The sequence below is a fragment of the Sciurus vulgaris genome (genome assembly GCF_902686455.1).
Source record: "Sciurus vulgaris genome assembly, chromosome: 14".
Taxonomy (NCBI): Eukaryota; Metazoa; Chordata; class Mammalia; order Rodentia; family Sciuridae; genus Sciurus; species Sciurus vulgaris.
Window position 1 is genome coordinate 41431677 of NC_136475.1, and position 14173 is coordinate 41445849.

The 14173-nt window shown below is 40.1% G+C and overlaps 1 protein-coding gene and 1 pseudogene across 2 annotated transcripts in view; one reads left to right on the top strand and one right to left on the bottom strand.

Moving 5' to 3' along the window:
• The window catches only part of LOC306643514 (metalloprotease TIKI1-like), a 123375-nt pseudogene that overhangs the window by 52997 nt on the left and 56205 nt on the right, over positions 1-14173 (bottom strand). The gene's annotated exons all lie outside the window — the stretch shown is intronic.
• TMSB10 (thymosin beta 10) lies at positions 12599-13695 on the top strand. Its single transcript, XM_079109749.1, has 3 exons — positions 12599-12753; positions 13045-13159; positions 13413-13695. Exons 2-3 carry the CDS (start codon positions 13060-13062, stop codon positions 13445-13447), a joined length of 135 nt encoding a protein of 44 aa, XP_078965875.1. The 5' UTR covers positions 12599-12753; positions 13045-13059; the 3' UTR covers positions 13448-13695.

A 14173-nucleotide genomic window follows, 5' to 3' on the forward strand; every position in this document is an offset into this window, starting at 1 on the left:
TCTCCAGCCCACTAACAGAACACTCAGACCTGCATAACACATCAAATTCAGTCATCTGTGATAGTTTGCCCACTCTTACTCATATTGTGATGGCAAAACCAGACCTGGTAGTGAAATGAAATTACAAAAACGTTATGCTAAGAGTCAGTGCCTGGGGAAGGGGTCAGTTCTCCTTCCCTCTCTTAGGTTTTCTCCAGGAAACCTAATTAACCATGGGTCCCTACCTTTTGCATTGTCAATAACTGCCCTAACAGTCTGATTACTTCCTCCTGAAATGTAATAGATGTCTGTGAAAAGAGCTGTTTCTTCTTATCTGTTCTGTGAGCATGCTTAATGTTAGAGACCCTGCACAGGTCTTCAACCGCACAGATTAGGAATTTTTTTAAAAAAAGAGAAAAAAAGCCCCAAAGATAGGATTGGTCTAAGATGATGTCAAATAACCTATAAATAATGTGAGAAACTGTGGATCAGAACTCAAAATTTTGGAATGCCAATCTCTGGAACCACCAGTATAAAATAAAGTTTGGTTTCTCCTACTTTCCGAGTGCCGTCTTATAGTTTCCACAACAATATAAAAGCCAATATTTTTCCAATTTTAAACATTCTGTTAGAAATTTCATTCGCCATGCAGAAAGATAGAATATTCTTTATTAAACAGCATGTTAACTTGCTTTATAAACTAAATATTTATGCATGTATCATGTGAGTCTCTGGTCACATGAAAATGTTAGGGGTAGTAATTTATAGTAAATTGCTTTAAAAAAGGTAAATGCAGACCAATTTGATATTCATTATATAACCCAGGGTATATCTATCAAATAGGATATCACACACAACTTTTTATAAGAAAAACAGTGAACTTGGAGACCAATTGCTAGGGTTCAGATCCTGCCACTACTACTTAATAGATGTGTCATCTTAGTTTTTGATCTCCTTTTGTCTCAATTTCTTCATCCTGTAAATAAGGAGGTACTAGGACTTTGCTCATAGGACTGTTGTGAGATTTAAAGAGTCAATATAGGTAAGTGCTTATGGTAACAGTGAACACATAGTAATATTGTATATACAGTTATCTATGAACACTAGTGTGTGCATCATTTGCTCTGATATGATACAATCTCCAAGATATATTAAGGAGGTAAAGTGAAGTTCAGTAATATACTGTGATTTGTAAAAACAAATTTAAAAAATATGTAGCTGGAATAGTGACACAGGCCTGTAATCCCAGCAATTCAGGAGGCTGAGGCAGGGGATTTCAAGTTCAAAGACAGCTTGGGCAACTTAGTGAGAACCTGTCTTAATTTTTTTAAAAAATAAAAAAAATAAAAAGGGTAAGGAAGTAGCTCAGTGGAAGATCACTTGCCTAACATATGCAAGGCTTTGGGTTCAATTTCCAGCACAGGGGTGGGGGATGGGATGGATGGGATGGGATACTATGTATGTATGTATACATGTATGCCTGTATCTATTGTGCTTGTATGTGTATATGCTAGTATCTCTTAAAGTGTGTACATGAGCTGGTAATAGATTGCTTCTAGGGAGGGAAATGGGAGGACTGGAGATTTGACATAGGAGAGAGAATTTTCACTGAATGTTGCAGTGATTCTGACTTTTTTACACCCCCAAAAGTTAGTGGCTTAAAACTACAGCAATCATATACAATATTTCATGACTTCCGTGGGTTAGGAAATCATAAGAGCCCAACAGGTATGACTCATCTCCATGAATATTTTAGGTTGATTTTTCAGGTCTGTATGCTCCACCAGATTGTACAAGTCCTTGAGGATAGAAATCACAGCTTATTCATCTCTATATCACTCCAGGGTGGGTATAGTTATAGAAAAATTTTGGCAGAATAAGTAAAGAATGAGGGTACATGTTCTCATTCTTTTGATGGTTCTTTTATTTTTCAATTCCTGATTCCAACTGTGCCCTCTACTTCTTCATTGGCTAAGACTATGACAGAGATTGAAATTTCACAACTCTGGGAACAAATACTCTTCTGCTTTTCAGGAGACACATTTTAACAAAGTGATTTTCCAAATAATTTTTATCAACTTAGAGCATGTAGAAAATACAGGAACAAGTCACCATTGGCAAGCACTGTGTTGAGAACCAACTTCACACAGGTGAGAGGAAAGCAAAAATCCAAGACCTGGAGACTTTCCATTGAGAAATATACAATGGAGAAGGAGAGTGATGTTTATTCAGAAAAGAAAAAAAATATTTCTTTAACATTTATGAGAAAGGAAAAAATGCCAGAATATTTCTATGAAAAAGTAAAAATAATATTATCCTGACAGCTAACACCAAAATTGCACTGAAGAAAGGAACTGTTATTGGGAAATACCTCAATTCCTTGCTTGTAGTATGAAGGGAGGCTCGAAACTTCTTCGGCAAGAACCAAGCTAGCAAAGAACAAGTGCATTGTTCTCCTAGAGAAGGGAGTTATTTCTCAAAAGGAAGAATTAAGAGAGGAAGGAGAGAATCAGAAAGGAGAGAAAAGGAGATAATGAAATACTGCAACTTTGGGACTATCTGGGTCCCCCAAAGCACAAGAAGTACTTTCAAGATCAAGGATGCATCATTAAAAATGTTTGCTTTTCCCCTTAATCTATAAATATCTGGTAAAAGTTATGCTGCACACAACAGCCTTACATAGTTTCTTTGATTACTATGATTAGATGTACTTTCATCGGAGACACAAAGCCCAAAGAAATCAAAATTAACAATAAGAACTAAATATTCCTGAAAATTCAGAGAAATCATGGGAAAACTTCAACAGGAGCTGGAATCATTCTTGGCTAGATAGTCTAACCCCAGAGAACTTCTGAATTACATATAAAATTTCAGAAGTATCTGTCTTGTGCAAATAAAAGAAGAATTTAGAGTTAAAGGGACAATTTCTGAATAGTCAATACTAAGGCATTGTTTGAAATGATGATCTCACAACAGCAGGGTTTGAACTGCTGGTCACAACCAAGTAGTAGATAATAAAATCAAATTTGCAGGTCACAATCTATATTTTAAATGAAATATGAAATGGAAAGGATAGTTCAACACTGGCAGCCACTAGGAAAATTCAAATTAAAACCATAATAAGTTATATTAAAGCCATGGTGACATATGCATATAATGCCATCAATTTGGGAGACTGAGACAGAAAGATCACAAGTTTGAGGCCAACATCAGCAACTTAGAAAGGTCCTGTCTCAAAATCAAGAAAAAAGGGGGCTGGGGATGTAGCTCAATCTTAAAGCACCCCTGAGTTCCAACCCCAGTATTTATAAAAAAAAGTGATGAAACATTATTTCCCCCCATTAGAACAACCACAATTAAAACAAAGATAATACCAAACACTGATAAGGACAGATTTACTCGTGGGAATGTAAAATGGTACAACCACAATCACTCTGCAAAGTTGTTTGGCAATCTGTAATAAAACATACCCTTACGATATGACCCAGTAATTATCCCCCTAGCATTTATCCTAAGAAAGGAAAACCTATCTATGCAAACAAATAAAAGTATACAATGGTTCATTATGGTTTTATTTCTAATAGCCAAAAACTGGAAACTACCAAAAGTGGTACATTCATACCACAAACACTACTCAAATAAAAATGAATGAATTATTGATGCATTCGATAACTTAAATGGATCTCAAAGGGCATTACGTTAAGCCAATCTCAAAAGGATATATATTGATTGTTTCCTTTTGTATAATGTTCTTGAAAGGAAGATGAAGAACAGATCGGTTGTCAGATGTTATCATTGGGGAATGGGGATGTGACTAAAAAGAGCTATAGAAGGGACTTTTGTAGAGGTGATGAAATAGGTCTGTAACTGAATTTTGGTGGTTGTTATACGACATTATACGTGTGATGAAGTGGCATAGAACTACACACACCTACAAATGAGTACATGTAAAAACTGGTGAAATCTGCCAAAAAAATAAAAAGTCTACAGATTGCAACAATGTCAATTCCTGGTTTTAATATTGCTTTGTAGTTGTTCCCACTACAAAGAATGGGGAGAAGAGTACAGGGGACATCAGAAGTATTACCTTGGGCTGGGGAAATAGCTCAGTTGGTAGAGTGCTTGCCCTGAAAGCACAAGGCCCTGGGTTTAATCCCCAGCACCAGGGAGAAAAAAAAAAAAAAAAGAGTACTACCTTCATAATTCCTGTGAATCTATAATTATTTCAAAATAAAAACCTTAAAATTAAAAAAGAACACAAAAGGTCAGAGAGTCTCACTCACAGTAAGGCTTGGTATTTATTGTTCTAGAGAAACTTTGCCATATGTGTTCCTGTGTGTTTCAGTCACAATGTGAAAAGTATGGAATGTACTTCTTAGAGGTAAGGGTAGTCTTTGGGTCAAAAATAGTTTGAAAACCACTGCTCTACAGCAAGATTGGCTGACTCAAAGACCAGTAAGGGCCAGGTAGACATGGGAAGAAGTTATTCCCACCCTGGTTCATTATGAACGTTGTCATTCAAATTACCTACATACCAAAGTTCCTTTATTTCCACAAATAAATATGCTCTTTCTCATTTTTCTTGAGTCACCCAATACTCTTGATCTATCTTTTCTCCCCACATTTTCCCACTGTTTTTCTTTTCTGTGGTTAAATATGCATAACATAAATTCTACCATCTAACCATCCTTAAGTATACAGTTCAGTGGTAGTAAGTATATTCACATTATTGGGTAACCTCACACTTTCCATCACTAGAACTTCCTCAACTCATACTGAAATTTTATGCCATTAAATAAGAACTCTCTCTGGGTTCAGGGTGTAGCTCAGTGGTAGAATGCATGGAAAGGCCCTAGATTCTACCAAAAAATAAAAAGAACTCCCCATTATCCATTTTCCCTTCACTCAGCTGCTGGGAACAAATGTTCTACTTTCTGTTTCTATGTGTTTTCTTCCTACTTTTAAAAGTGAATTAGTTTATCTATCACTGAATAACAAATAACCCCAAAGTGTAGCAACATAAAACAACGAAGATATATCACTTCACAGTTTCTGGGAACAGTTTATTTAAATGATTTCTGGCTTGGGGTCTTTCAGGACATTGCAATGGACTTGCAGCCAAATATCTGAAATCTTGACTAGACTTGGAGCACCCACTTCCTAGCTTACTCATGTTGAGCTTGTTGGGCCTCTCCATAGGGTTGCTCACAACATGGCAACTGGCTTCCCCAAAAATGAGATATCAGAGACAGACAGACAGACAGACAGGTGGATGGAGAGAATATGCAGCCAGTACCATAAAGGACATTAGTCTCAGAAATGGCATACCCTTCTGCCATATGTCACTAGTTGCATAGTGCCACCATGATGAAATGCAGTGGGGGACTACACAGGGAGATAGGACTCACCAGAAGCCATCTTGAAGGTTAGTTCCCACAGATAGAGACTGAGGCACAGAACTATTGCTATAGTAAGCAGAACACAGGCCCAAATATAAGTGGCAGTTGACACCGCTTTCCATGCTGAGAAGACATTAGGAAATGGTGGCGAAACCAGTAAAGTGAAGAGGGGCAGCTGCTAATCAAGATGATGTCACAAGAAACTATAGACTCAGTGCTACTAGATCTTCAGTGTGTAAAATTTTCAATGTTTGAGTATTAAATAAAGTTTTTTTTTTTGTTTGTTTGTTAAATTTAATGTGGCCAAACAAAACATACATATTAGCTAGATCCAGACTGCCAGTCTGCAAACTCTCCTGCGAGATCTAGGCAATGGTGGTGGTTAAAACAAAATCAAAAACAAACAAACAAAATCCTCCCAGCTTCAGGATCAGCCAAACCTGGATTCGAGTCCCAGCAATGCCAATTACTAGTTGTGTGACTTGACCACGTCTCAGGTTCCTACACTGTAAAGCAGAAGTTAAAAACTGTGCCTTATCCTACTATTTTGGTGAGGATTAAGTGAGAAAATAAATGCAGGGTCCTTAACACACAATCTGGAGCCTCAAAACTGCTCCATAATGTTAGTTGCATTATTATTGCTATTCTAGTGGCAGATGTGAAAAACTTTGTCAGTATTCTCACTCACACTGTGGCCCTTAGCCTCTTGGGCTACTAAGAAACTGTTAATACACACGTCTGCAGAACAGAACAATCACTATTGAGGCTGCACCTCAGGGGACCACTTTAGTTTCATCACAATTTTATCTTAGAAAAGCCCTTAACTATGTGATCTACCAAAACAAAAACAAACAAAACCCCAGCATTTTGATGTTGTGGAAAACAGAGAGGTCACATTCTGATTTCCTTGTTTCCCAAGCCTCCTTTATGTGAAAGTCACACAGCTATTTTCAGGCTGGCAAAACTGACACTCAAAAGGAAACTGTTTCACAAATGGAATAGCAACAATAGAAAGACAAGGAAAGTCATCTAGGAAGATGATGTTCTGGTATTTATGAGCCTATTCCAGTCCCACATATGAATCATCTCTGTAGTAGTCCAAATACTTGACTATCCTTTCTCATTGAATGTCTCCAGTGACAGAGAACTCATCACTTCCCCCAAATAGATCGTTCTGCTTTGATTAATATATTTATGCATTAGTTCAAAGTACACTGATTGATCATTTTGTATATGTCAGGCATTGCATTTGGTGCTAGGGCTATAGTGGTAAACAAGATGGATGAGGTCTCTCATTTCTTGTTGCAGAATAGAGAAACAGTGAAAAGAAAATATAGCATGTTTGGTTATATATTGATTGGTTAGAGGTAGATTCTATGAAGAAAAATGACACACAGTAAAAGGATAAAGAACGACAAGGGTGTTACTCTCTAAGTGTTCTCTGAGGAGAGGAATACCTAAGCAGGTTTTCAAATGAAGGAAGAAGGTGCACAAGGCAAATATCTCTACCAAGATGTGCATCAGCATAGACAAAGGACAAATGCAAGAGTAAATGACTTCCTTAAATCCATTATACGTGGTCTGAATTCTTTCTTCCTATCCACACAGTTGTAAATCTCACAGCCATTTGAAAGTTAACCATGTGCATCATATCTCCTTGTACTGATAGCACTGATATTTACGATAAGAAGACTCTATATCTATCCTCATTGGGTTCATCTGATCACATTTTATCCATTTCTCCACTGGATCCAGCTGGCTTTGGAACTTCCAGATTGTGTCTTTTGCAATGTAATCAGCACATTCTATCTACATCTCCATTCCAATTTGATAATAATGTCAAATGGAACAAATCTGAGGGATGAAGCCACATGCCAATCTCCAAAGGCTCCTCTCAAACCCCCCACATACACCAGGCTCTCATTAGTTCTACATTTCCCAGAGCATCCTTTTCAACAAAGAAAATGGACATGTATTGGAGGTGAGTGATTCAGTTTTCTCTATATCATTTGTGAACAGCATACAGTCTGTTCTGAGCAGCAGGCTAAAATGTTGTCATTGGAATGGGACCCACCCCAAGCCATAAGTAAGTTCAAGTGATAAACACTGTTGATTGACAGTCATTCATCTATGACATCTGAGTCTTATTATACCTTCCACACCTAGAATACTGCCAGATACTTTGTATATATTTAGTAAACATTTATTTTAGTATAGATGAGAGTTATGGAGACTATTTAGGAAAAATCTTCAGGTGGGACCTGCAGCCTTAGCACCATCAGGTTAGGATTTTTCTGTCTGGTGGGCATTCCATTCATCTGCAGCTATGTAACAAAACATGCTGAAACACTCTTAAAACAATTACAATAGGATTAATCTTGCTCATGAGTCTACAGTTTGGTCAGGGACAGCTTGTCTCTGCTTTGCTCAGTGGAATGCTGACATGTGACTTTTCCTTGTAGATGCTTGGTTTCCTCAGAGCCTGGAGGCAAACTGAGAGAGTCATGCAGAACTATGTGGTCTTTGATGACACGACTTCATAAGTCATAAAGCATCATTTATTTTTTAAAAAAATTTTATTGGTTCTTTTTAGTTATACACAATAGAATTCATTTTGACATAAATATAAAAGCATGGAATACAATTTGTTCTAAATAAGTGCCCAGTATTTTCCCTTCCCCTTCCTTCCTCCCACTCCTTGTTCCCTTCTCTCTACTCTGATCTTTCTGCTATTTACTTATATTTTTTAATTAGTGTCTTGTGGATGTACATGAAGGTGAGATTCATTGAGGTATATTCATATTTGTACACAGGAAAATTAGGTCAGATTAATTCCACTGTCTCTCCCTATCCCATCTCTCCTTCAGTCCCTTCATTCACCTTTGTCTACTCCACTGATTTTCTTTTTTACTTCCCCTCCTTATTTTGGATTAGCTTCCTCATATCAGAGAAAAATTCTACCTTTGGCTTTTTGTGTCTAATTTATTTCACTTAGCATGATAATCTTCAGATCCATCCATCCATTCACTGGAAAATGTCATAAAGTTGTTGTTCTTTAGAGCTGAGTAACACTCCATTGTGTGTATATATCACATTTCTTACTCAGGGCACCTGGGTTGACTCCATAGCTTGGCTATTGTGAATTGTGCTACTATAAACATTAATGTGGTTGCACCACTGCAGAATGCTAATTTTAAATCCTTTGGATATATACTGAGAAGTGGGATAACTAGGTCATATTGTAGTTCCAGTCCTAGTTTTTTGAGGAATCTCCATACTACTTTCCAGAGGGGCTGCACCAATTTGCAGTCCATCCAAAAATGTATGAGTGTAACCTTTTCCCCACATCCTCACCAACACTGATTGTTACCTGGATTCTTCATAATTGCCATTCTGATTCTAGTGAGATGAAATTTCAGTGTAGTTTTAATTTGTATTTCTTTAATTGCTAGAGATGTTGAACATTTTTTCATATATTTGTTGACTATTTGTATTTCTTCTTTTGAGAAATGTCTGTTCTGTTCCTTTGCCCACTTTTTGATTTGATTTCTTTTTTTTTCTTTTTTGGTGTTATGTGTTTAGAGTTCTTTGTATATCCTGGATATTAATAGCCTATCTAAGGAGCAGGTGACAAAGATTTTCTTCCATTCTGTAGGCTCTTTCTTCAATCTCTTGATTGTTTCCTTTTTAATTTGATGCCATCCCATTTATTGATTTTTTTATTTTACTTCTTACACTTTAGGAATCTTGTTCAGGAAGTCAGTTCCTGAACTGACATGATGGTGTGTTAGGCCTACATTTTCTTCTAGCATGTGCAGGATTTCTGGTCTAATTTCTCAGTCTTTGATCCACTCTGAGTTGTTTTATACAGGGTGAAAGATAGGAGTTAAATTTCATTCTACTACATATGGATTTCCATTTTTCCCAGCACTATTTGTTGAAAAGGCTATCTTTTCTCCAATGTATGTTTTTGGCACGCACCTTTGTCTAGTATGAGATAACTGTATTGATGTGGGCTTGTCTGTGTCTTCTATTCTGTTCCATTGGCCTCCTTGCCTGTTTTGGTGCCAATACCATGCTGTTTTTGTCACTATAGCTCTCTAGTACAATTTAATGTCTGGGATTGTGATGCTTCCTACTTCACTTTTCTCACTACAAATTGCTTTGGCTATTCTGGGTCTATTATTTTTCCAAATGAATTTCATGACTACTTTTTCTATTTTTTTGTGAAGAACATCATTGGAATTTTTATGGGTATTTGCATTGAATCTGTACAGTGCTTTTGGTAGTATGGCCTTTTTGGCAATACTAATTCTACCTATCCAAGAACACAGGAGGGCTTTCTACTTCTAAGGTCTTCTATTTCTTTCTTCAGTGTTCTATAGTTTTCATTTTGGAGGTCCTTCGCTTCTTTTGTTAGACTGATTTCCAAGTTGTCTTTTTTTTTTTTTTTTTTTTTTTAGGCTATTGTGAATGGGTAGTTTTCCTAATTTCTTTTTCAGCAGATACATCATTGGAGTATAGGAATGCAAATGATTTGTGGGTGTGGATTTTGTATCCTGGTACTTTGCTGAATCCATTTATGAGCTTTAGAAGTCTTCTGGTGGAATTGTTTGGTCTTTTATAGGATCATGTCATTGCCAAAGAGCTAATTTGAGCTCTTATTTTCCTATTCATATCCCTTTAATTCACAAAGCATCATTTCTGTCATATTTTCTTCCTTAGAAGAAAGTCACTATGGCCAAATTATACTTGAGAAAAGGTAGGAGAGGTGTCAAAGAATGCAAATGTTTTAAAATTACTGTCCATAGGATTATATGAGACTAATAGATCTGATCATTGTTCTTGAGCAGTGAATGCTAAAGAGGCTGGCTACTTTATAGAGATGGGTCACAGAGCTGCACTGAACAGAATACAGTAGGTCAGCAAGTTCACTTAGAACTCCTTTTTTGCATGCTTGCTCTTTCTCCAAATGTTTGTCTCCATAGCTATATTTAGGAGAAATAGATTCCTTTGTTTCCTAAATAGAGGGAAATTGGAATTGAAGTTCACCATGGGCCCAAATTGGGATGATTGAATTTTTCCATACCCAGGAAGGCATTACTTCTGAAAGTAATCAAGTGTCAGTGAAACCCTCCAAAAAGTAGTAATCTCTAGATTTTATTTTTAAGTTCAAGTTTAGTGAATTCTTCAATGGTGGACAGCAAAGACTGCTTCAAGTTCAACATTGCTTTCTTTTTTTTACATTTCCCATCCTCCCTTGCAGTTTTGTAAAATCATGTGACCAAGCTCTGGCCAAAAAAAAGGATATAAACACCCTTAGGGAAATTCCAACTTTGAGGCAGGCATAGAGCACCAAGACACTAAGCCTTCCTGAGAAACCATGGTAACTACTCTAACTACATAATATATGAGGAAGGAGGTTTCCAGACCAATATAAAAATGAGCCACACAGAAAACCCCAGGTCATTTACCTCTCTTGGAAGTGTCCTGCTTCAAGTATCTCAGGGCTTACTTCCATTTCACTAAATATTTTTATATTTTTCTATATAAACCTGTGGACTGAAATCTTTTTTGAGAAGACAAGAAGTAAGGAGCAACAGTCCTTTATCCTTTTCTCCTTCCTCATACACTAGCTGGATGGAGTAGACTTCTAGGACTTAGGAGGGCATAGTAACAAGAAAGAAGGGGCCTGGGAGCCTGAGTCACTACACAGAACAAAGTGCCTTGACCAGAAAATTAACATAGAATGTTGCTGCATAAGTAGAAAATAAACTTTTATTTCCTTAATCCACCTTGAAGTCTGCTTTTATATTTGTTTGCCAAACCAGACTCTGAAGTTTGATTTTCTTTCAGGAAATGTTCACTCCCCTTCCTCTCCTACCATGACTGGAATACACTCCACACCATTGATGACAGGCTGAGCCAGTGGAAAGTTAGCAGATATGACATGTTTTTACACTTTAACACTTCCACATTATCCTGTCCTATAGCCTTCTTGCCGGCTTGCTATCCCTGAGAAGAACAAGCTGTAGCTAACCCCTAGACCAAAGGATGAGACACCAATGACTAGGAGCCAAGTATCATTTGACTTGCAGATATATGGATGAATAAGTGATTATTTTAAGTCCCTGGTTTTTGGGGTGCTTTGTTACACAGTATATTGTACATGTAGTTGACCAGTACACTAAGTGTGGTAATGACATTCTAATGGAACAGTATATTATTTGGTGCCTGTTCTTTATATCATTTATGCCTAGCTACTTTACAGGAAAAGAGTTGCCTAATATCACACAGAAGTTTGGTATAATGAATTCATAAGTCTAAGCTTTCTTCCCACTGTTTCAAGCACACAGAGGGAATGTGAGAAAAGTAGACAAAATAAGGAAGGAACTGAACAGAAGTTAGAATATTTCCACAAAATCCCACTTTAACGGAGCTTGACAATACTCCTTGACACTGAAAAAAGGAAAGTTCAAGACAAAAAAAAAAAGGGTAGGAAGATTATGATGGTGGTGGTGATGGTGGTGGTTCCCCTGGCCTGTTAAATCATGGAACTTACTATTAAAGGTGTTGCACAGGATGAAAATACGTTTCTAGGAAGATTTGAATAATTGCATTATACCACTCCTGTCACAGGTTAATAAGAAAGATAGTTTGTAGGAATGAGATTTTCTATCATCTTCAAGGTTAATTCAAGGAGGAAAGCCGCACCCTCCCATACAGTGTTCTAGGAGGCCTGCGAGAGAAGGAACACCGCGAGCCTTCCCGGGACTCCCAGCTCCCACCTCCGCCCTTCAGAAGATGTTGGTAACAGCATTTAACGAACACCCGCCACAAGAAAAGGGGAAGGGAAGGGGTTCTGGAGGGGCAAAGGCAAGAGACCTGAGGCAACATGGGGGGTGGGGTGTCGCCTAAGAGCAAGGGTTGCTGCAGAGTTACCGCGCACTCCCGCACATCCACAACTACCGCCCACGCGCGCGCACACACACATACACACACATCCCTTCCCCCGCCCCTCCCCACGCCCTTCCTACGGGTTGAGCAGCCGATTCCGGGAGGAAGGGAAATGCAGCCCCAAACGAAAACCCACAGGCTCAGTGCCTCCTCCCCCACAGTGAAACACAGCGACCTGGGGGTTCCGGGCGCGGGAAGGGCGGTGCCGGGCCAGCAAGCAGCCCTGGAGGGCGCGGTGGGGAGCAAGCAGCCCGCGCTGCCCCGCCCCTCTGGTGCCGGCGCCTCCCCTGCTGCGGCGGGCGAGGGGCGGGGCGGGGCTCGGCGTATATAAGATGAGGGGCGGGCGCCACTCTTTTGTCTCTTGCTGCAGCAACGGGAGTGGGAGCATCTGGAGCTCGATTTGGAGCGAGGATCCACGGTGAGCGCTGCGCAGGGGCGGGAATCGGGCCGGGTGGGGTCGGGGCTGGTGCAACCCCCTGAATCGTCGCTGCCGCGGCTGCAACAGGCGCCCTTCCTTGACGGGACTCCAAAGCCCGCCGACCACGCCCTGGGGCTTCTTGGAGTGGGGTGCAGGACGCGCCCAAATCCTCGGCCTCCCGGCTGCCGGGAACGCCTGGGCGGGAGTGCCACGTCGAGAGGCGTCGGCGGAGAGTGCGGGGTGGGGGCGCTGGCCCCAGCCCTTGGCCAAACTCCTTCGTTTGCCCACTAGTATTGTTTTAAGAAAATGGCAGACAAGCCGGACATGGGGGAAATCGCCAGCTTCGATAAGGCCAAGCTGAAGAAAACCGAGACGCAGGAGAAGAACACCCTGCCGACCAAAGAGAGTAAGTGCGCCCCCGCCTCCGGGTCCGCGGCCACCCAGCGCTGTCTCCCTACCTATGCCAACCCTTCCCCCATTCGGCCAATGCCCCGGGTTTGGGCGGCCCCTGCCACCTTTTCAGATACACAAAGCACTCTTAGCCCCAAGCCTCTTCCCATACCTCGTGGGTGCCTCATCCACTCCAGGTTTGAGAGTGCCTCGGTTGTGGGGGTTGCAAGGTGCCTCATCCCTCAGTACTCGCTTCCCGTTCTCCGCAGCCATTGAGCAGGAAAAGCGGAGTGAAATTTCCTAAGAGCCTAGAGGATTCCCCACCCCCATCATCTCCGAGACCCTCGTCGTGATGTGGAGGAAGGAGCCACCTGCAAGATGGACACGAGCCACAAGCTGCACTGTGAACCCAGGCACTCCGCGCCGAAGCCACCGGCCTGTTGGTCCCTCAGGGGACCCCCAATCAGACTGCCAAATTCTCCGGTTTGCCCTGGGATATTATAGAAAATTATTTGTATGATTAATGAAAATAAAACACCTCGTGGCATGGCAGGCGTGGTCTGAATCTCTTGGTTGAGTATGCATCATAGGCAGTGCCGCTGCAGCAAGTCCCATTCATTGGAGTGGAGTTATGCCGCAGAGGAGAGGAGGGGGTCGCAGAATGGGCTGGCTTAGAAGGACCATTTTAAAATTTGGTCTTTATCTGCTCCATAAGATTTCGTGGGTTCATAACTGCTTGACTTTTGCTCACCCACATAAAATTTAACCCCAATTTGTCTCCAGCTCCGGAAAATTCTTTCTCAAAAGAGGATCTGTTTTGATAAGCTTTTAGAGCCTTGTTTCCCTCTAGATTCCTCATATCTCTGATTCACACCAGAAAAAAATTTTAAAAAACACGATTTAAAGTCTGGGAAGGAAGGAGGGGAATACTCTATATGAAATGTTAGAAATTGGGCGAGGCCGGAAAATCTCCAAAAAGCTTGTGAATTAGGGGAAAAAAGGCGGGGGGCCGAGACCTAGGGAACCGACA